Source organism: Durio zibethinus, chromosome 12 (genome assembly GCF_047325235.1).
Source record: "Durio zibethinus cultivar Kanyao isolate XHJ-2024 chromosome 12, ASM4732523v1, whole genome shotgun sequence".
NCBI lineage: Eukaryota > Viridiplantae > Streptophyta > Magnoliopsida > Malvales > Malvaceae > Durio > Durio zibethinus.
The window spans coordinates 5,596,867-5,619,879 of record NC_143173.1 but is presented as its reverse complement, the minus strand read 5'-3'; the positions used below and the strand labels follow the sequence as shown (position 1 = coordinate 5,619,879).

The 23,013-nt window shown below is 28.6% G+C and overlaps 2 protein-coding genes across 2 annotated transcripts; both read left to right on the top strand.

Annotated features, from left to right (window-relative positions):
- The first annotated feature begins 1,520 nt into the window (after positions 1–1,520).
- LOC149515629 (receptor-like protein 7) lies at positions 1,521–4,730 on the top strand. Its single transcript, XM_089769224.1, has one exon. It carries the CDS (start codon positions 1,610–1,612, stop codon positions 4,580–4,582), a length of 2,973 nt encoding a protein of 990 aa, XP_089625350.1. The 5' UTR covers positions 1,521–1,609; the 3' UTR covers positions 4,583–4,730.
- A 13,762-nt stretch (positions 4,731–18,492) lies between these two features.
- On the top strand, positions 18,493–22,774 carry LOC111296602 (putative mediator of RNA polymerase II transcription subunit 26b). Its single transcript, XM_022890993.2, has 9 exons — positions 18,493–19,644; positions 19,740–19,808; positions 19,910–19,992; positions 20,746–20,798; positions 20,897–21,027; positions 21,151–21,178; positions 21,293–21,606; positions 21,682–21,772; positions 22,217–22,774. Exons 1-9 carry the CDS (start codon positions 19,174–19,176, stop codon positions 22,339–22,341), a joined length of 1,365 nt encoding a protein of 454 aa, XP_022746728.2. The 5' UTR covers positions 18,493–19,173; the 3' UTR covers positions 22,342–22,774.
- The last annotated feature ends 239 nt before the right edge of the window (positions 22,775–23,013 follow it).

Here is a 23,013-nt window from a genome sequence, read left to right as displayed (position 1 = left end):
TGATTTAATAAATATAACATTATTTCATTTAATTTTTTTTAAGATTTTAAAATTTTAAATTTGACAAAAAAAATCGAAGAAAAAATGCGACAAATGTACGTGATTGTTACTTTAAATTGATTTTGAAAAGTATACGCGTTGACCCGTTAAAGCACAATTGGCGTTGGAAATTTCGTGTTTCGTCACATTCAATGCACTCCATCGTAGCTAGATGATATCTGTCACTATGACATTAATTTGTAATGAACAAGTTTCTTTACCATGTCGGCTACGACATGTAATCTTTTTCTTTTCCAACCCTTTTTTCACGAAAGAATTTTTTTTTTCTCGGAAAAAAATTTTTTCTTTATTTTTCCATCTATTTAAAGCTGGAATTGATAAATAGCAAATGAAAAAGGTATTTTCTCGGAAAAAGCTTCCATTGAACAGCCTCATATTCAGTTGAAAAGTTTTGTTTTAATTTCATCTTACACATAAAAAAGGAAAAAACTTTAATGAACATTCGATTGCAGAATTAATAAAATAAAAGCAAATCCCAGGAATGAAACAAAATTCCCACTGAATGTAAAGCATCCACATAGAATTTTTATGTTATGTTTTATTTTTTTTAATTAAAGCATGATAAATCCATAACTTGATTGGTTAAGTATCACGTATACCGGTTAGTTAACGGTGTTAATCAATTTGCTAGAAAGTTTGAGAAATTATTTTTATAATTTTATTTGTTCAGATATTAATTTATATAATTTTTTAAAAGTTTAGATATCAAAATCATAAGTAACTCTAAAAAAATTGAATCTAAAAAGCAATCAAATTAGAAGAGTTTGAAATAATTAAGGGCATGTGGAGCATTATAATTTGCATATTTTCCTTAAAATCCATTTCTCAATTCGTTTAATACGGAACCAAGTTTTATATGTAGTTTTATAATGAAAAAGGTTATATGCACATAAAAATTTACTAACATATCCCAACATGCTGTATAATTCGTCACATGTCCCTAGGACATCTAACAACATGCTTTACATTGGTTTTTTTTTTTTTTTTTTGAATAACATGCTGTATATTGTTGAATTCATCAATTTGTCAAGTATTCCCAAAGCCCAGTTTTTAGTTAAGGTAGCTCAAGTATGGGTCCAATTGAGTTCAAATATTTTTGTTTATTTGAAATTATGAGGTATTAAACCTTGATCTGTGAAATTGAGAATTTGATAATTTATTAACAAATCACATAATTATAAACAAATTTAAATACTTTCATCCTACAGTTATAAGTAAGCAACTTAAGAACTTAACAAATAGTTTTCTAAAATTTCTAAATTAATTTTTTTGAATTTGAGTTCGAGTGAGAATTTGAGTTTAGTAAGTAGTAGCATGTTGTTTGAAATAATAATAATGGTGTCGAACTAGCTGAGACTGATAACTTGATTAGTTTTTCAAGTTGAGAAAAATAATATTTCATTTGCGTAAATTATTTGTTGTATTTCTTAGATGTGTAAATTCCAGTTGGGTCGTCGTCAAACTAAAATTCTATAAAAGCTCTTCGCTGCCGTTGATTTCCTTGCATTCTTGACAAGGGGTTCAAAATCTACATGACAAAGAAGAAATTATGGGGACTTCATCGGCTTTCACCCTTCTGTCTCTCTTGCTTTCTTTTTTTCATTTCACTTGTTCTCTTTCTTCGGTGCAGCCGTTGTGTCATAGTGACGAGCGACTTGCCTTGTTGCAATTCAAGGATAGCTTGATTGTCCAAAAAGAAGCTTCTGCTTATCAATTTGCTTATCCTAAGGCCGATCGATGGAAATTTCAGGGGGTTGATTGCTGCTCCTGGGAAGGAATTGAGTGTGACCAAAACACTGGTCATGTAACTGGCCTTGACCTCAGCAGTAGCTGCCTTTATGGCTCTATCAACTCAACCAGTACCCTCTTCCATCTTGTTCATCTGCGAAAGCTTAATCTTGCGGACAATGACTTCAGCCACTCTGAGATACCAACCAGATTGGGCAATCTTTCGATGCTGACATATCTTAATCTCTCTAGTTCGTTATTTTCTGGTCAAATCCCATTTGAAATTTCATGGCTTTCCAGGTTGAGTTCACTCGATCTATCATACACGACGGAATTGGATTTTGCCTACCAAGGATTGAAACTAGAAAGGCCTGGTTTGGGCAGTTTGATAAAAAATCTAACTGCCCTGAAACACCTTCATCTCTCTCATGTGAGTATATCTTCTCCGGTGCCTAGCATCTTGTTGAATTTATCCTCATTAACGTCTCTTGATCTCAGTTATTGTGGGTTGTTGGGCGAGCTTCCAACAGCCATTTTCCAGTTACCAAACCTTCAGTTCCTTGAGTTATATAGCAACTTGCATCTCTCGGGTACTTTCCCTGGAACTCTTTTCAGTAGGCAGCTTAAGTTTTTATCAATAGCGTTTACAAATTTCTCTGGTGTTTTACCTGCTTCAATTGGAAACCTTAATTCCTTGGAATTCTTGGATGTTAGTGCCTGCCAATTCAGAGGAGTGCTACCGTCTTCACTAGGTAATCTCACCAAGCTCACTCATTTGGGCCTTCTAAATAATTCTTTTGCCGGTGATTTACCATCTTCCTTGTCAAATCTCACTCGAATGGTTTTTCTATCACTTGGCATGAACAAATTCAATCTCAATAGCATCCCCTCTTGGTTTTCTAACCTCAACAATCTTAACGAGTTACACTTGTCCTTCTGTAGAATTAAAGGTCCCATCCCATCTTTTTTTGTGAACCTGACTAAACTTGCTCTGTTGGACCTCAAATATAATCAATTTACTGGACATTTTCCGGTTGAAATTACAAACCTAACTCAGTTAAGATATCTTTCTCTTGGGTCAAATATGTTGGATGGGGCACTTCCAAACTCAATTTTTAGACTTGAGAATCTTGAACTTCTTGAGATTTACTCAAATAGATTCAGGGGCATAGTTGAGCTCGACCAATTTTTTAGACTTGAACATTTGTCAGTTTTGTATTTGTCTTCAAACAATTTAACATTGCTTTCCCAAACAAGTCCTAATACCACTTTTCCAATGTTTAGCGAGTTGGGGTTGGGTTCGTGTGATCTAAGACAGTTCCCAAACTTCTTAAGTCATCAGAACCAGCTGGAGTATCTAGACCTTTCCCATAATAATATTCATGGCCAGATACCCAAATGGATATGTGAAATGAGTGTAGATACTCTATATTTTTTAGACCTTTCTTTTAACTCTCTAATAGGATTTCATGAATCTCCCACTGTTCTTCCTTGGTCATACATACTCCTTTTGGACCTCAGCTCTAACTTGTTTCAGGGCTCTCTTCCAATTCCATCATTTTCCATTATGGTTTATTTGGCCTCAAACAATTCATTCACTGGAGAAATCCCACAATTATTTTGCAGCATGACTAATCTTGGAATTCTTGATTTATCTCATAATAACTTGGGTGGAATCATTCCCAAATGTTTGAGCAATGTTAGCAAATCCTTGTCAGTGCTGAATTTGCATGTGAATAACTTTCACGGCTCCATCCCTCAAGCATGGATGAGTCGAAATAAATTGAAGATGATTAATTTAGGTCAAAATAATCTGCAAGGGAAGTTGCCAAGATCAATTGCAATGTGCAGAATGTTGGAGTTTCTTGACATTGGGAACAACCAAATCAGTGATGCTTTCCCTTTTTGGTTGGAAAGTCTTCCAGAGTTGAAGATTCTCATACTACGTTCCAACAAATTCCATGGTGAAATAAAGAGTAGAGAGTTCAATTCTGTGTTTCCTAAGTTGCGTGTTATCGACCTCTCCAACAATGGATTCGTCGGCCCTTTACCGTCACCTTACATGGAAAGGTGGAATGCTATGAAAAGTTTTAATGTAGAGCATTTGTCATACATGCAAACAGATCTGTATAATCACATGTTTATGGCTGGATTAATTATCCCTGATGAGTATAATTACTCGATGACATTGACAAACAAAGGCATAAAAATGGAATATTTAAAGATCTTAGAAGTGTTCATGGCCATTGATCTGTCATGCAACAAATTCAGGGGAGAAATTCCAGAATCAGTTGGAAATCTCAAGGGGCTTCAATTGTTAAATCTCTCCAACAACAATTTGGTTGGTCAAATTCCATCAGTGATCGGATCCCTAACAAAGCTCGAAGCTTTGGACCTTTCCCAGAACAAGCTAGTTGGAAGAATTCCTTGGGAACTTAAGCAACTCAACTTCCTTGAAGTTTTCAACGTGTCTCACAATCATCTTAGCGGCCCAATACCAGGAGGTAAACAATTTGACACATTTTCCGACACCTCGTTTGTTGGGAATCCGGGGCTGTGCGGGAAACCACTGCAGAAAAAATGTGAGGATACCGAAGTCTCGCTGGCTCCACCATCAACATTCGAAGAAAATCAAGGTTCGAGATTATTGGTTGAATTGGAATGGAAGGGGGTTTTGTTAGGTTTTGGAAGTGGCTTCCTAATTGGAATGGCTATCGGATTCATTGTGGTTACAAGGAACCTTAATTGGTTTGCAAGGACTTTTAGAATCAGGCTAGGAAGAAGGCCAAAATAGTGAATGAATTGGAATATAGGAATTAAATCTACTAGTTTTAATATATATATATATATATATATATATATGTGTGTGAGTGTGTTTGATTTTGATAGATATCATTTAAATTTATTATAAAGTAGGATGTCTTTTACATTATTTGAAGATTTTTAAGATGTTTTATGGATTTGATTATTCGATTATAATTGTTTTATAATTATTAATTTTAAATTTAAATAATAGAGCTATGATCCTATTTAATCTATATGTTTTTAATCATATCAAAATCCTTTTGTTAATGCTTGTCAAATAAATTTGTTTAAATGTTTCAGGATAACTATTTGTCACAAATTCATGAAGGCTTAAGCCTGATAAAATATTTTGAAATGACTAATCAAATAAAAAAAAAAGGAGTTTTGAATCAAATGGTGCAAAATGTTGTCTAAGGAATTAATTTGAAGTATAATGTGGATGCAATTGATTTTGAAGTAAAGCCAATGATCAAAGATAAAAGAAAAACTACCTTTGAAGATTGTTTAAATCAAATAGAATTGATTTGGAGAAGCAATTAAAAGAAAATGAAAGAAAAGACTAAGGAAAACATGATGCTACTCGGGCACCCAACTGCAGTAAAAGGGGCATCCAACTGCCAAGGGGATTTTTCAAAAATAGATGGTGAAAATTTTATGACACCCGACTGCACAAGATATTTTTGAAACAGAAGCTTATCAAATGACAAGGCTGTCGACTGCCCGCACTTGGTGTTCGACTGCCCAAGCAATTTTTCATTTTAAAAACTTATCAAAAGCAAGAAATCTTCAATTTTGGCAAGAAATCTTCAAAATTTTCAATGCTCCAATAACCTCTCCAACGACTAGAATGCTTACCCCCCCTATAAATCCATCCAAGAAGGCTAAAGACAAACATAAAAAGCAACTTGAGAGCACTATGGGCAACCAAGAACAAAAAATCAATTCCTCTTTTCAACTTATTCAAGAATTCATTCTTATTTCTGAGTGAAGTCTTGTAGTGAGCCATTTTTTGTGTAATTGATCATTAGAGTGATCTTCTACACATTCTCTTTTTGTTTGTTTGTTTGTTTGTAACAAAGTGTGAGAAGCACTTTGGTCCTTGAGCGTGCAAATAGCATTTAGGTTGGGATTTGTACATAATATTTTTAAGTTTGGAGTAGCTCGACTTTGTAAAGGATTGGTGGAAGTTACAATTTCATCTAATACTAGATTTGAAAATCCTTGACTAAGCTTGTTAAGATAATGGACAATCAATGTGCATTATCTTCTTCTTCAATCTTATTAGGTGAAATCTACTCCTTGCTCTTATTTCTACATTTAAAACACTTGAAGTTTTCGATCTTCATATTATTCTCTTCAAAAAGTTCTTTTCACCCCTTCTAACACATATTACTCAGAACCAGCAAGTGTTATCAACAAGTGGTAAAAGAGGTTTTATAAATTAATTTGTTTAACTCAACATATTTGAGTATATTATTTTTAATTCAACTTATTAAAGACGCATAGGAAAAGTGCTTTTTTTAGTCAATTTTAATGGCACAAGTGATCAAAGAATTACATTGATACAAAGTTTAGACAATTGAGGATTTAATTAAAATTTTTTAAAATTCAAAGAACAAAATAGAATCAGACCCAAAGTTTGGGAGACTACTATTATTGACTCTATTTATAAATAAATGAAGAAAAACAAATTTTGAAGTTCATAAGCAAACTACTTCTCACTAACTTTTTTGCATTTATATGTTAAATAAACGGTGAAAATCATTCCATATGTTACTCTTCACTCCATGTAACTATTGATTGAATACCTTTGTCAACCGTTTCTAAAATCCTTGCCTCCAAGTTGAATTTCTCTCTACTTCTTCCAATTTTGTAGGAATTATTTTTTATATTAAGTCGTTATTTATAAAATTAATAATTTTAATAATATTAAGTTATTTATAAATTAAAAAATTATAAACTTTCTAGTTATTAAGTTTTAAACATATATCCACATCTAAAATTCAATTTTGATAAGGTATGGAAGAATAGTACATGACCAAACAGTGTCAAATAGCAGTCCATTTTTTTTTTTTTTTGCTTTTTTTCTTTGTTCTCTTTTCCCATTTTTCCCATTTTTTATATTTAATAAATACTTTTTATAGATTTTATTTTTTAAAAAATATAATCCACTTTACACCAAATTTTTTTTTCCTTCTTTATTCGTGTATGACTAAGGGACTGCTATGTGGTGCTTCTTATTCTTTATTTCTTTTTTTAATTTTTTTTATTTTGCCTTTTTCTTTTATATATTTAATAAATATTTTTAATAAAATTTATTTTTTAAAAATGGAACCCATTTTACACCATTTTTTTTTATCTATTTTAGGGTTTAAATACTATATTCATAAATAATTAAGATATAATACATACATTCATCCATCTATTATATAAATTCTATTTATTTCAATTTTTGTTTCACCTTCATTAAAAGATATTACTTTATGTTTCTTTCTTTTTTTTAAATTTTTTACCCATCTTTTGTTTTTTATTTATATAAATTGTTTAAAAAACCTTCAACTAAGGTGTCCCCGTGACATTTTAATTTACTTTTTTTTTCATTCCTTTGTTTTTTTTTTTTCTTAGTTATGTAAATTTTGCAATGAAAATAACTAATGATAGGCAAAATAATTTATATTTGATAGGTTTTAATTTAACTTGATTAGATAGTGGGCTTTTTTTTTTATTTTTTTTTGTTTTCCTTTCTTCTTTTTTTTTAATTCTATCATTTTTGTAAAAAAAAATAATGTTATTGAAGGGCCTACATAGCATATCCGTTTGTTTATTTTCTTTTTTATTTTTTATTATTTTTTATTTTTTAATTAGATTAATTTTACATCTAAATAAAAAGATTAATAAAAATGATAAAATAATTAATATCTAATAGATTTCTGTACATCTAGATTTGATATGAGTATTTTTATAAAAATCAATATTGAATCAATTTAAGTAAATATTTTGACAAAAATCGAGAATATATCAAAAATAAATTTAATCTTTTACTTAATTTATCTAATGATATATATAAAAGTAGATATTGTATTATTTATTTAATTATATTTATATATATATTCATCGTACTTCGTTTAAAACGTGGGATATATTAAATGATCTTACTTGTATAAAAAAATTTTTTTAAATTATTTTTTATAATTTATATTTAATAAAAATAAGAAACCAATTTAAGTATCCATCTTTACTTGCATTTAAAATTTTCACCTTTTATTTTTTAAAAATTAAAAAAATAATAAATGAAAATAACCAAAAATAAAAAATAAAATATGTTGACTCGTACTACCGCACGAGAATTTCACCAAGAATTATTAAATTTAAACAAATATTCACATGCAATGGTTTGCGCTCACAAATAATAATATTATTAAAATATTAATAATAATGACAAATAACCCCACCTGCCATGTGCTCGACGTGTATCTCATTTCTCATCCGAACCCTTTATGTCTCCACCATGCTTTCGCTGTCTGCATTTAATGCCTTTCGTCCTTTTTGAATTTAAAAATAAATTTAAAAAATTCTGGTATTATTTTAAAAATTAAAAAGCGATAAGCCTAACCTATGGTGTCAGACTCTCCGTTGATAAAAAAATCATGGTGTCGTGACCACTCATATTTTTAAAGTGTTCTAAGGTTTTTTTTTTTTTTTTTTTTTGAAGTGTTTAAAGGTTCCTCGACTATTGAAGCATCGATGCGATAAGGCACGGTTTCGCCCACGAAAACCTTTCGAAAAAAGGTAAAAGTTTTTATTTTTTTATATTTAGCGAGAGGAAAAATAGAAAAGAAAATTAATTATTAAAAATCTTAGAAAAAAAATTTTAAATAAGTACTTTCTTTCATTCTCCTTTAAAAAAAAAAAGAGAAATTCAAAGAAAACTTTTAGAGAAAACGATTTGTGGCTATTGCTATTTTGTCTCTTCGGGCTTCTCTCCTTCATATTTAAATATTTTTAAATTTTTTAAAATATTTATATTTTTTTTACACGTTTAATTGATATAATTAATTAAATCTTACAAGAATTTTTTTAGTAAAACGAAATATAAGGTAAAGAGTGAAATTAGTACCTAAATATTTTATTTAATATAGCATGTTCTTATAAAATATAATTTAAGATTTTCTTCCTTAAAAAATTTTAATAAAAATAAAATTAAAGATGAATATAATTTCACGCATTTTATCATTTTTTATAAAATAAATATACTAAGTATAAAATAAGCAAATATTTCAAATTTATTATTTAATTTTATTTCATTTAATTTAATAAGTATATTATTTCTATGCTTTCATTTTTTAAAAAATTATAAAATCAGAGTATGCAATAAAATGTTTTTAATGAAATATATAATTTATTGAAATAACACATAAGCATAAGAAATAAAATCAATTTGAACATTTATGTTATAATGGATTAATATAATTATATAATTTTATTCTTTATTATCACAAAATTTATAGTTGAATGATATTTATTAATTTTTATTTAAGCACATATTTGAATGTAACCCTTTCATTTTAGTTTTTATTTAATAAAACAGTTTTTATCTCATTTTTTAGTGTGAATTTTTAGTTTATTTTTAATTGAGATTTTGATGATATCTTGTTAATGTTTTGTTATTTTAAAAAAAAAAAAAATTATTTTTATTTTTGCCAAAAAAAAACCCAAAAATACTTAATTAACAACCGTTTTGTGAGGATGAATAATTATGCATTTGTGTGATTGAGATTCTGTAAACGCATAGACTCTACATGTAGTAAGTTAAAGATCGTTCCTACATAAATTGAAAAAGAGGAATTCAAGCATTGAAATTAACTCACTTTTCAATATTTAGAGAATTGAGAATAGAAATACAGTTACTTATTAAATAATCAAAATATAATCTAAACAATACAATTAAACTTATAACATACAATATCAATAAATTAATATGAATTTAAATCTTAACTAATGCAAACAGCTAGTAATTAAACGAAGTAAGATACAAATAACTTAAATTAAACTAAATCAAACTTACTAGCAAGTTAAAATTAAAAACTAAGCATGCAAAATCAATTTAAATATGTATCAACTCTAAACATAACCCTAAATATGCAAACTATGTGATTTAACTAAAATCAAGATTTAAAACTTATGAATCAACTAACGTAGCAACTTAAATAAACAATTAAATATACAAATAGAACAAATTAACTAGAACCCCATAAGAAAAGATGAATTAATACAAAACCGACTACCACTTAAACTTTTATTAACTTAGGCCTATGTAATTTACTTAGTTGAAAATGAAATAAACATAAACTTAAGAAATCTCACGTAGTAGAAGCAAAATAAAACTTATTAAGCCCTAAAATATGCAACTACTATAAATTAAATTTAACTTAAAACCTTAAACCTAGAAACTTATTCAACTATTTAACATACAATATTACTACACTAAAACTTACCAACTTAATTAAATCAATTAAATTACTTATTAAACCTAATAGCATTGCAACCAAAACAAATTAAACTTATTTTAAATTAACTAACCCTAATTAATCTTTAAAACATGCAAATTAAACAAATTAAACTTCAACTAAACTAAATTGAACCTAAGAACATGCAATAGAATCAATGAGTAGTAAATTAAATTAATACCTAACTAAAGTGTGTAAAACAAAACTGTTATGATGAATTAAAACATATAAATATCAAATTAAGAATAAACTCATGCAAAAATCTTATGAATTAAGAACACTAAGCAAGAACGTAATTGAAATTAAACAAGAACCAAAAAAATGATTTGGGAAAGTTTAAAATAAAACTTAAATTAACTTAAAACTTAAAGCAAACTTGCATAAACTGAAATCAAACTTAAAAGAGTTTCAAAAACAATGAAAACTTAAAAAGAAATCAGGGAGAAAGCTAAACAACTAAAGATTGGTTTGTCACCTCAATCATGCTTTTTCCTTTAACCTAAACTTGCTATTTATAGAATTAGAATACAAGAATCCCTTAACAGATAAATAAGAAATAGTGGCAGGCTTTCTTAAATTGAGAAGAGATTTAGTTTCTTTAAAACTCTCTTAAGTAGCTCCCAAAGTCCTAACTTTGAGCTATTTTCTTGAATGATAAGTCTCCTATTTTCTTGACTTTGAGCTACTTTAAAAGTTTTAAATTTTTCAGCTATTTGTTTTTTCTTAAACCCTTTCTTTATGAGTTCTTGAAAAGTTAAATCACTAAAACTGAAAATGTAGGTTCAACTAAATCTTCTTGAAAATCTTCTAAAAAGTGTTCAAGTTGGAATAAATCTTGTTCCTTCTTAGAGTTTGCCTTCAAATAAGACTCTTCTTGAAAAGAAAAATCAATTCTGAATTTAAATATCATATGTATGCTATGCCCCTCTTTAGAAGTCTTTATATATCCATGCAAATCCTACCCTAAGTAAGAATAATTGCAATCCAAGTAGAGATAGGATTTCCAAATCGATGTAAGAAAATCAAGAGTTATTTGGACTTTTCTAATTTGAACAAAATTGCCAAGTCATTATGCCACATAAGCCTTCATATCATCTCTTTTGGACAATGAGAAAAAACTTACTACCTGTTCATCCATTAGTAATCCTATACACACGCATTACATAAGTTATCATGGACTTGCATTCAACTTGAAATTATAAATCTAACCTTCATCATAGTTGAACATGTTTTTCTTGGTTCTTACATGAATTTTTTGAATTTTCATCAAAATTAGACAATTTTAACTTCCCTAGGTTCAGCAAACTAAATATTATACAATTTTACACTTTCACTCCAAGATTTCAAAGAACTCTAAGAATTATCGAGAACATATCAAAAACAGTCCAAGATTCATTAACATATCAAGAATTATCCAAGACTGATCAAGAACTTTCAAGATTCTTCAAGATTTACCAAGATTCTATCTTTTCCTTAAAATTCCTACAAAATAGCAAATTAAGCATTTTAGAAGTAAAATAAGCTTATTTAGCTAGGAACTAAGCAAAAATAACCCAGTCAATAATAGAAAATAAATCTAAATAATTTTATTTTATAGAGTTATCAAAGATGTTGGATCTGCTTGCATTCGATCAAAGCCATTAACTTTATCTTTAGCTAGTGTCTAATCTAGTTTAATTACTTTAATTGGGGTTCACTATCAAATGATAAACAATTAAAGCTTTAATTGAGATCATAAAAGAAAATAATATAAAAACTCAATTTTAACATATCGTTATGTTATAGATTTCAATAGTAAAAGTTCTTCTTTTCATTCTGCTATTTCTCTTTATAGTTGTACAAGATAATTGTAATAACAATGTTGTCCAAACACTTTATTCTTACACTATTTTAAAAAAATATTTAAAAAATAAGAAAGTTGTCACTATTTTTTTAAAATGTGATTGACTACTTAAAAAAATTTATTTTTTAATAAAATCTTAAAAGTAATTAACATCTATCAAAGATAATTTTGGTCTATAAATAAGTTTGGATTTGTGAATTTGGTTATGTATAGGGAAGCTATTATCAACCCTAAAGCTCCTATTTTTAAAATGCAATGCTAAATAATTGGTTAATCTTGATAAAAACTTTCCTAAGCTTGATACTTAGAAATAATATCCTTAATTCCTTTTATTTTTATAAACTTTTTATGAATTATTTATTTAAGAATAAAATGAAAATCTTTAGTTTCGAAAAAAAAATATTTTAAATTCCATGACATCTAGGTAGAATTTTGAATAATATTCTCCATTAGAGAATTCTCACCATAACCTTTCAAATTGAAGATAATATTAAGAATAACAGTTGAAAGTCCCTACAATATTTAGGTGTCTAAAGAATTATTTTTGCTTAAAGATATCATCATATTTTTATTTTTAAGAATATGTTTTCTCAAATCATTATTCAAAATAAAATGTACATGGTGTAACAAAAAAGTATGATGTACAGGAATTAATTCTTACAAATTTATTTTTTAGGAAAATAGATTCATTTTATTTAGTTTTTAAAAATGAATAGGAATCTTTATGCATTAAAAACTCTTCTAAATACTCCAATATATTAATAACATTTTAAAAGAAGTTTTTCACATAACGATTTCTTAAGAATTATTACTCGAACTTTCTTAAAATCCCATCCCCAAAGCTTTTGTTTATTTTATTTTTTTTATATGTCATAACAAAAGTGTTAGCCTTAAATTGATCTTTATTTTGAAATAACAAAACATTAAGCTAAATAAGCTTATCAAGATTTTGAAAAAGATTTATTTAATACATGTTCTTAATTTTGTATTTTTGTACTAAATAAATAATATGTTTTTCAAAGTGTAAACAAACGTTTTTTTTATTTTCATATTTCTCAAACCAAATCTATCTTTAAAGATTATTTATTTAAGCTTAAATGAAAATCCAATTGTTGTTTTTAAAGTGAACTTATTCATTTTGGACTTAATACAATTTTGATAATATTAGTTTTGAGAAATAAATTAACTTAAGAAAATTATTTTACAATAACAAAGTTTTCCAACATTAAACTTGTTTTATTTTGTTGTATTAATTCACAAAGCTTTAATATTTGAATTTTATATGGTTGGAAAGCTATTTGAGTCTAATTTCTAATAGATCAAATAAAATCAAAATCTAAATTTTTTAAGAAAAGATTTTTAATTTTTACTAGATACTTTATAGTTGTCTAAAAATTGCACAAGAGATATATTTAAAATTTTACTATAATTTGTATACTATGAATTAGGTGATGAATTTTATATGGATAGAAAGCTCTTTAAGTCTAGTTTCTAAATCTTTAAATGATTTTTAATTTAAAATTATATAACTTAAGATATAATCAAATTAGTGAGTAGAGTACAAAATAAAAGATAACTACTTTGTTGGATAAGATCGATCCCCTCAAAAAAGGATCGATTAAAAACCATTTGAAGATTTGGCCAAGCATTGCTTCACCATGGCCAAACCTACTTTTGGTTCTCCTTGATGATTTATTTGCTTCTAAATGTTGTATATGATGATTAAATGATTGCTTTGCTAGTATTTTACCTGAACTTTGTCTAGTTAGTGACATATGTTGGTGTTTGGTTCATGTTTTAGTTTTTACGGTTACCTTGCTATTCTAGTTTACTACATATTTGATTGAATTCCTCTTGTGGTAGAAATGCTTTTATATAAGGAATATATTGATCTCTAATGCATATTTGAGTTGAAATTAATGAATAAGTGTCAGTGGGAAACCATAGAAGCATTTGGCCAAGTCTTCCATGCCTAAGCTGAATCTTTCTTTTTATCTTCATGGAAAAAATGTGTTTGGTTCTTATTTTAATGTTTTTGCATGATTCTTCAAGTTTTCAATGTATTTTATTTAATTTTCCTTGAATGTTATTTTAGTAGGTTGTTTGGTGAATTTTATGTTTATTTGTATGGATTTAAAAAAAAAAAAGATGGACCATGTCTTAAAAGTTATAAAAAATTTTTGTGTTTGATTCATTTGCCTCATGTTTTGACATGCACATTTAGTTCTTAATATTGTTTTTAAATGTTGAGACTTATAATTAGTTTATTCTTTAGTTATGCATTTTTAATGCATCAATATTCACATTTTTATCAATGGCATTTTCACTGTTTGTCACTCGTTTCAATATTTACATTTTTACTAATGGCATTTTCAATATTTGTTTTTATCATACGCACTTCCTATAAAACCCCAAATTCCAAATCTTAAATTTCAAATGCTAAACCACCCTTCAAATCCCTAACCACCCACAAAACCTTAAACTACCGTTGAAACCTTAAACCACCAATAAAACCCCAAACCACCCACCAAACCCTAAACCTTAAACCAAATCACAAAATCCTAACCTAGACCTCAAACTAACCTAAACCCTAAATTGAACCATAAACACTAACCTAGACCTTAAAACTACCTAAACCCTAAAACCTCGAACCAACCCTCAAACCTTAAAATCAACCCTTGATCCTTTTTATCCATTTGTATTTCACTTTACTTTATTCTTACATGCATTTTAAATTGTCATGCATTCATACTTTGTCATTCATATCCAATTATCATGCATCCATATTATTATTATATTCATGCATACATGTATCGACTTTATAAATAAAGTTTCTTCAAAGAAAACCGTTTTAAAATATAATGATATCTTAAAAAATATAGCATTTGAGATCTAGCTTAACTATAAAGGGACTCTCAACGACTATTATTTATGTAGAGTATTATCTCAATTTTGTAGGACAAACTAAAAATCCCTAAGTTAGAAATATTTTTGAAATTCTACCTAAATATAAAAAAGTGAAAAAGATATGTCGATACTTAAAAAATTTTTATTTTGATCTAAAAATAAATTATTTTGCTTTTCAAATAAAAAAATTAAAAATATTTTGTCTTTAAAAAAAGGGAGAAAAGATTTGTTTTTTTTTAGAATAAAAAGAAGAAAAAGGAATTAATCTTAAAAATTAGAATAATACCATTTTTACCAAAATTTAAGGATAACATGTAGTTAATTGGTACTATTTTAACGATTGTTATAGGGGTGGTAATCATTCTCCATGTATAACTGATTCTTGAACCCTAAATCTGATTTTCACATATCTCAATTTGTTCTTTTTATAAAACTTTAAACCTATTTTAAATGTTTTATTAAAAGAATAAAAAAATTTTAATGACCAATCAACCCTAAAAAAGATTGGTGTCAATTTCTTGCTTTTGGTTTTATCAAAAACAACTTTTTTAAGCCCTCATTTTTCATATTCCCCATCGTCCAGTAGATGAGCACTTTTTGATCTTGAAATGTCGCAATAATTATAATCCAAATACAATATATACAAATTGATATACTAAACAAGATTAAAACTTAGACTAATATGATATAAAATTTAGAAATTATAAATGCAAACTATACATTATTTTAAATTATAAAATGCAAATTATATATTTTTTTACTTTCATAACCTGCCATTTTATATATATCAAACCTGAACATTTAATATGATACCAAAAGAAGTACTTTTTATATTTTAATCAATGATAATTTTCAATAAAAAAATTCAAAGCCTTAGAAATTTGTTCAATAAACGTCACTACAAGAATGAGTACTTTCTATTCTATTTTTTTTTTCTTTGATAGAATCACTTTCTATTTTACTCCCTCTGTCCCAAAATAATTGTTTGATATTGATTTTCCTGTCAAAATAATTCTTTTTTATCTTTTAATTAAAAATATAATATTAAATTAAAATTTTTAAAATATATATATTTTAAAAATTTTGAAACTCAAAGTTTACGAATCTTACTTTAAAATTTTATTATTTTATTAAAAATAATGGTCAAAATTGAGTTAGTTTTACCAAAAAAAATCAATTAAAAACAATAATTTTGAAACAGAAGAAGTATTAATTATTGATTACAGACGTAAAATATTTTTCATGTGATATACTTTGCCATTATTTGTAACTGAGCTAAGGGATTTTTTTACCAAGCTGTATATAATTGTCTACAATATCATAATAACTAAAGTTTATTCATTTTTTTAAAAAAATAGTCTAACAGTAATGTAATTTATTGGTAGATTCTTAAATTTATAATTTCAATAATTATAATTCAATTTATGATAATATCAAGTATTAAAATATAAAAATATTTCCGTAAGAAAAATATTTTTTTTAATTTTAAAAAATAAAAAGATTAAAAAAAAAAAAGTCGATGATTGGAGTCGGACTAAACTTAGTTGAGACGCTTCCGAAGTTTTGTCTAAAACTTCAATGTTCCGGTTACTTAGCCTTGAATAGATTAATTGCTATTTTAAAATATTAAACATATATAAAATTAATGTTTTAAGTATATTTTAAAATTAAAATTAAATAAAAGTAATTTTTAATAATAAATTAATATTAAATTTGATAATTTTATACATGATACCAAAATAATAAAAAATAAAAATGATATAATTTAAAATTGATAAAAATTATATAAATTTAAAAATAAAATATATTTCAAATTTAATATATTTATGATATAAAAATTTTTATATTTTATAAATATTTTACATAAATTAAATATAATACAAATATAAAATAATCCTATTTAATTAATATTCCTGTTAAATTGAATCTAATCAAACATCAACTTAAAAATCTTCACTCAAAAATCTACCCAAGTTAGATCAGGCTTCGGAACTGGCGAGTAACCCAGGCCATTACAATTGTTATTTCTCAAAATTTTTTGTTTTTTCTTCAAGTATTATCTCAAGCTCTTTTGAAATGTTGGAAATGGAAAAATTTTCAATCTTGAATGGAGAAGTCAAAAAGCCATTCCTTTCGAAGTTACAAAGAAAACCCGCATATTCTTTTACTAAAATACCCCGCTACAACGTAGTCAAACGTCAAAATGCTTCATTCACCAGTGCTTGCCATTAGGTAAAAGGTTTTCTAAATTCTAATTCTAACGCGGAGAGCAGATCTAGCATATCAGTAGTGTGACTCTGTCAGTAGTCGTTTGCTGCCTATTCCCAATTTTCCCATAAAGCTAGCCACGCCTTAATTGCCACGCAACTGTTTCCTCACAGCTGCATGACTGTTACATTGTACGAGAGCGAGTCGCCAACTTTTTGAGGTAAAAGGAGGATGACTCTTTGGAAAAGCTGAAGAACGAGTCGCCGAGTTTTTGAGGCAACAAAAAGGACGATGGCACTTCGAAGCGAATGGTACCGAACACGGCACGTATCCAAACGATGCGGCGATTCACTCAACGCCGAGTCACGACTCATTTTTTCACTTTATCAATCGACTCTCTTCCAACAAAAATAAATCTCTTCCAACAAAAATAAATTTAAATGGTAAACAACATTTTATTTATTATAGTGATTTGGTTGTTAAGAAATTTTGATATTGAAGAAGAAATTAATAAATCAATGTAGAATTATATGAATTTGGGTTTAAAGATTCTTGAGGGTTATAATTTCCGATACTAAAACTAGCACATTACTATTAACATTTTCTTTTCTTTTCCTAAGAAATTAATGGGTATTATTATAACATATTTTCAACCAAAATTTATTAAATTCTTTTGATAGATAATATTAGATAAATATGTTTTAGAAAATTTTAAATATTATTTTCCATGATAATCTTGAATAAAATATTTTACGTTAATAATATTTTTATAATTAAGTGGAAACATGAAATGAAATTTATATAAAATCGTTGCAGTAAAATATTTAGAGTGTAATAGAGAAATTATAGAATAATAAATGCTTCAAAATAATTTTTATGACAAGTTTTTATAGGATAATAATAAATTTAATTAAATAAATTACTACTATTGTTGTGTATAAAATATTTAATTCAATGAAAGAATATAAGTGTAACAATTTAATATGATATCTTATTAATAAGAAAAATTAAAAGTAATGAAGTTTATAAAAATAAATATTAATAAATTTATTTAAATTTAATTAATTATTAAAAATAAGATGTTTTAAAAAATAATTATTTTTAATTTTATTTATTAATAAAATATCATTGTAAATTAATTAATAATATATAAATATAACTTTTATACACGATCAATATATTAAATATTAAATAATATTATTATTAACGGTTCAAATTAAAAAGAATGGGCAAAAATAACAGGCAAGGTTAGGTACTATGGGCACGTAAACAAGTAGATGGACGCATTGTTGCCACACACAATTATCAAATTTTCTTTTATTTCCTTAAAAAACAAAAAGAAAAAGGAAAGGGAGAGAGATCGGAAAAGCTTTTACTTCCTATCCAAAACGTTGCCTTTTTTTTTTTTTTTTCAATTTCTCTCTCTACGCATTTGTGACCGATCAAATCAAAAATTGCCGAAAGCCAAAATTAAAATAAAAAATCAAAATAAAATAAAAAAACCTTTATAGCCATACCAAACGTTACAAAATTAAAAAAAAAATAATGAAAAGTAGGGAGAGACAGTGCTGTTCGGGAAAAAAACATCTCTGAGCCGTTTTGCAGCCCCTGGTATTAGTTAATAGCAAACGAAAGCATAGAAAGAAGGAAGAAAACCCAAGTGTGTTCTTATCGTCTGTCTGGTAGTGGCAGTTGTTAACAACTTTTTATCTTTTATTTTTTTCTTTTTTTGGGGGCGTTTTTCTTAGTTTCCTTTATAGTTTAGTTTTCTTCTCCAGAAAATTTAAGGTGTTTTCGTGGATTTTTTTTTTTTTTTTACAAGAATCTGCCGAAAACCCAAACAACCCAACCTCTATTTCTGCCAATCTTGATTTTTTGTTGGTATCCTCAAATCTTATCTTTGACGTAATCCTTTGGATCGTCCCCATCATCGTCAGATTACCAAAACTTTCAAAACATCCCCCCCCCCCCCAAAAAAAAAAACCAACAGTATTGAATTAATAGTTTGGAGGCCTTTATTTTGATCGTCTATAAGAAAATTCCAATTTTATTGGGATCCGATTCTTTTGATCTGAATTGGGTTGATTATTTCACACACAAAAATAAAAGATTGCGATGAAAGGTTTGCCGTTAGAGCAGTGGAGAGATTATTTCCGGACAGCAAATTCAGACATATTTGATATAATCGATCATGCAATTACGGTAGCAGCTTTGGATTGTCCTAAAGAGTTCAGATTACGTAGAGATCAAATTGCTGAGAAGCTCTTCACTTGTAAATTCACTCGCTGTTCCGGTTGCGACCGTGTCGAGTTGGTTCTTCCTCAATATGAAGATAATAACGGTAGAGGCCGCCAGGCAAGTTTTAAAAGAGAAGCTGATGATGAAGATGGATGTGAGTTTTTTGAGGCAGGTGGTAGCAAAGAGAGCAAGGCTAATAGTAGCAGAGATGATCCTTTGATGAATCAATTTGCTAGTAATTATAGCTATGGCGAGGCCGAGGCTTTAACTGACGAAATTGAACAAGAGTCTATGATTGTTGGGGAAGTCTTCAGGATCAAAGAGGTTCTTCACAATAGTCAAGACGAGGTTTGTTTGTCGGAGTTCAACATATTGCTTTTTTGGATTTGTTTCAAGGATTATTTTTTATGGATGGTTTCTTTTGTAATTCATGTTTCTTGCAGCCTGATTCTGTACTGTTTGAATCATTGAGGAAACTTCAGTTAATGGCTTTGACAGTAGATATTCTCAAGGTCCTTTGATTGAAATCTTTTCCATTCTTTTGAGTTGCCATTTTGTTACTCATATTAATACTTGGACTGAAACATGGTAATTTGTTTTTTTTTCTTTTCAGGCAACTGGGATTGGAAAGGCTGTTAATCGTGTCAGAAAGCATTCATCCAAACAGATTCGTCATCTTGCACAAACTCTTATTGAGTATGAGTTTATTTCCTGTGCTTCACTGAAATTAAATGTTTGATTATGTTGTGTGATAAACAAGAATAATAAGTGCTTGTTGAGCTTTACAAGTATGTTAATTTACCGGTCTTCCGTATGTCCGTATGTCCTTAAGGGCTATCCAAGATTGACTATCTCTACCTATTATCAGGCAAAATTTCTTGATTCTGTAATGCATGTATTCTATAAGCTCAGCTTCATAATTCACAATGACAGATTGGGTGTCAAGTGTGAAACTGTTAGCTAAGTTTAAATGGCATTTTTGAATTTATCTCGCCCCATCTTTTCGATTAAGTATAATTGTTATTGCAGAGAGATCAACTTTACCAGTTGAACAGCCTACATTGGTTTCTTCTTAGTTATTAAAACGTATGCCTCCATTTGCTGTATCTTCACATCTGTTGGATAAACGAGGCTGATTATGTGTTGTTTTGCCTCTTTAATCTGTTAATATATTAATTAATGGACCATTTGATTTGTATAGATAGATGGTTGTACTCTTCTTGACTAGTTTCAGCATCATTGCAACATACAGACATTGGAACACTCGGTAGTCCTTTTTATAAATGATTGGTGGCTTACTGAACACGTCAATGAAGCCTTAGATGATGCTAGACTTGTTTACTTGATCTAAGAATATCTAATAGCTTTTTTGCGGCAGTACATTCTATTATTTTATATTGTCCAGATACGTATAGATGCATGTTTTTCAACCAGTTTTGTGGATTGCAGTGACTGGAAGGAATTGGTGGATGAGTGGTTTAGTGCTACAAAGACTATAGCTGGTAAGAAGTAAGAACTAGTTTACCGGTATTTGGCAATTCATGGAAATAGGCATTGCTTCTTCTCATTTTTTGATTTATTTGTGAATTTGTCAATGAAGAGGGTACTCCAGAATCTGTGAATCCATCTGTTGTTGATGAAGAAGAAGTAGAAGAAGAAGGGCTTCCATCTCCTCCTTTAGATGTAGGAGCTTTCTTTGCTACTCAACCTACATCAATGGAGCTCTCACAGGTCTTTTTTAATCTTTTTTCATTTGTTCTTTTTCATATTCATTGTTAAAAGAACTTCTTGCTGTTATGCTTGTGGACTGATTGGAATTATTTTTGCCCGTCACTGGTGCTGCATTATGTGAAGTTTTTTGATGGCATGGATGACGATGGAAGTGAGTAGAATTTGCTATCTCTAATGCTTCTATTGGATAGCTTTTGCCATTTGGTTCTCTATTTGAATTCCCCACTTCTTAGTTAATGATTATGATCGGGGAATGCTGTTGCAGATCCTCGAAGCAGTGGGGGATTCATCAAGAACTGGGATAATGGAAGAAAACCATCACAGGAGAACCAAAATTTTTCAAAACAGAAACAGCAGACTTCAGAAAAAGCAAATCTGCTCCCTAAGGATGACAAGAGTCAACAAATGAAGAGACAAGAACCTGTTGCAAAGCCTAACAACAAGCCGTTGAGCGCAAATAATGGGTCTGGGAGACTTCCAAAACATAATATGGATCTAAAAGTCAACAATGAACCAAAGTTGCTGCAGAAATCAGATAAGATGGCTGTCACTAAGAAGCCTCTCAGCAGTCAGCAAGATGTAAGTGAAGGATCCCTTTGTACTTAGAACATGCACCTTCAAACTTTTTTCTGATTACTGCTCTTCTTTAATCAGAAATTCAAGTCTTCAGATGAAGTTGCTGTCCAGCGAAAGCTTGAGGCAACAAAAAGGAAGCTTCAAGAGCGATATCAACAGGCTGAGAATGGTTCGTCTATTCCCCTCTAAATTCTGTATGAGTCCTCTATTATAAACAACAACAACAACAACAACAAACTAAACCGTTTATCCCATAACTCTAGGGTCGGCTGTATGAAAAGCCAAAAAAATGAATAATGTTATGTCGTAGTTTTGAATCATCTTAAACCATTCATTTCTATCAAAAACAACCTTTTGATCTACTTCTTTAACCCTCATATTATTTTCTAATACTTGCATCCACCTTTTTTATAGTCTACCACTATTCAAAATTTGTTTTAAACTTAATATTTTCCTAGTGCAAATGAGATACTTCGTTACTGAGGAACTGTTTTATGTTTGAGTCAAATGTCAAATTTTGGTATCGCCTCAAAATTTTATTAAATCTCCCACTCAATTATGGTTGCATCAAGTTACTAAAAACTGCTCTGAATGTGTTTTCTGTGTTTAACAGCCAAGAGGAAGCGGACAATACAGGTCATGGAGTTGCATGACCTCCCTAAGCAAGGGTCTGGCCCCAAAATTCCATATTTGAAACCTGGGAACCATAATCGGCACTGGCTAAATGGAAGGAGATAGTCTCTCCCTTCTGGAAGATTGGTGTAGATAGCCTTCCATGTTTCTTCCATTTTGCAAATTGGTTTGAAGAATACCAATAACAAATGGGTGCACAGTGACCTGACCCACTTCAGCAATCAATAAGAAGAATTCTTTTCAGTGATGATCATGTTGCAAAGCCACGGAGGGACATTCTCAAAAATAGAGAAAAACAAACTTTGAGGTATAGGGACTTTTCTTTTACTGCATAGATAGAAATTATAGGATGGGTAAAATCACACATTTGGGGACTGAATTCTTGAATCAATACTCGAATGGATCTCTGTATAGAACCCAGATTTTTTGCCCATCCCTTTGACTACTCAACATTCTTTTTCCTCGTAACCATCATCTGAGTTTACTTTGGAATAAGTGCTTGTTAATGAAATGATGATGATAGTGATCAGTTCTAATCTCTTTTGCTCTTTTATATGCTCTTTTATTCCAAAAAGAATTTCACCAACCAAGGTGAGGTTAATGATTTAATTGCAAATCACTTGTATGGGTTTTCTTTGAGATACGAAGATCCTTACCTGTCACCCCTTGGCAAAAAGTATAAATTCTTGTTTTTAACTTTACCAACCTTGTAATATAAATCTTTATCTGTCATAATTAATGTATTGGTGATATAGTATAGTTGGTTTATTTATTGGT

Coding starts and splice junctions, on each gene's coding strand:
- LOC149515629 (XM_089769224.1), top strand. CDS start 1,610: ATGGGGACTTCATCGGCTTTCACCCTTCTGTCTCTCTTGCTTTCTTTT.
- LOC111296602 (XM_022890993.2), top strand. CDS start 19,174: ATGAAAGGTTTGCCGTTAGAGCAGTGGAGAGATTATTTCCGGACAGCA. Junction 21,028..21,150: donor CATCAATGGAGCTCTCACAG/GTCTTTTTTAAT, acceptor CATTATGTGAAG/TTTTTTGATGGCATGGATGA. Junction 21,773..22,216: donor ATATCAACAGGCTGAGAATG/GTTCGTCTATTC, acceptor TGTGTTTAACAG/CCAAGAGGAAGCGGACAATA.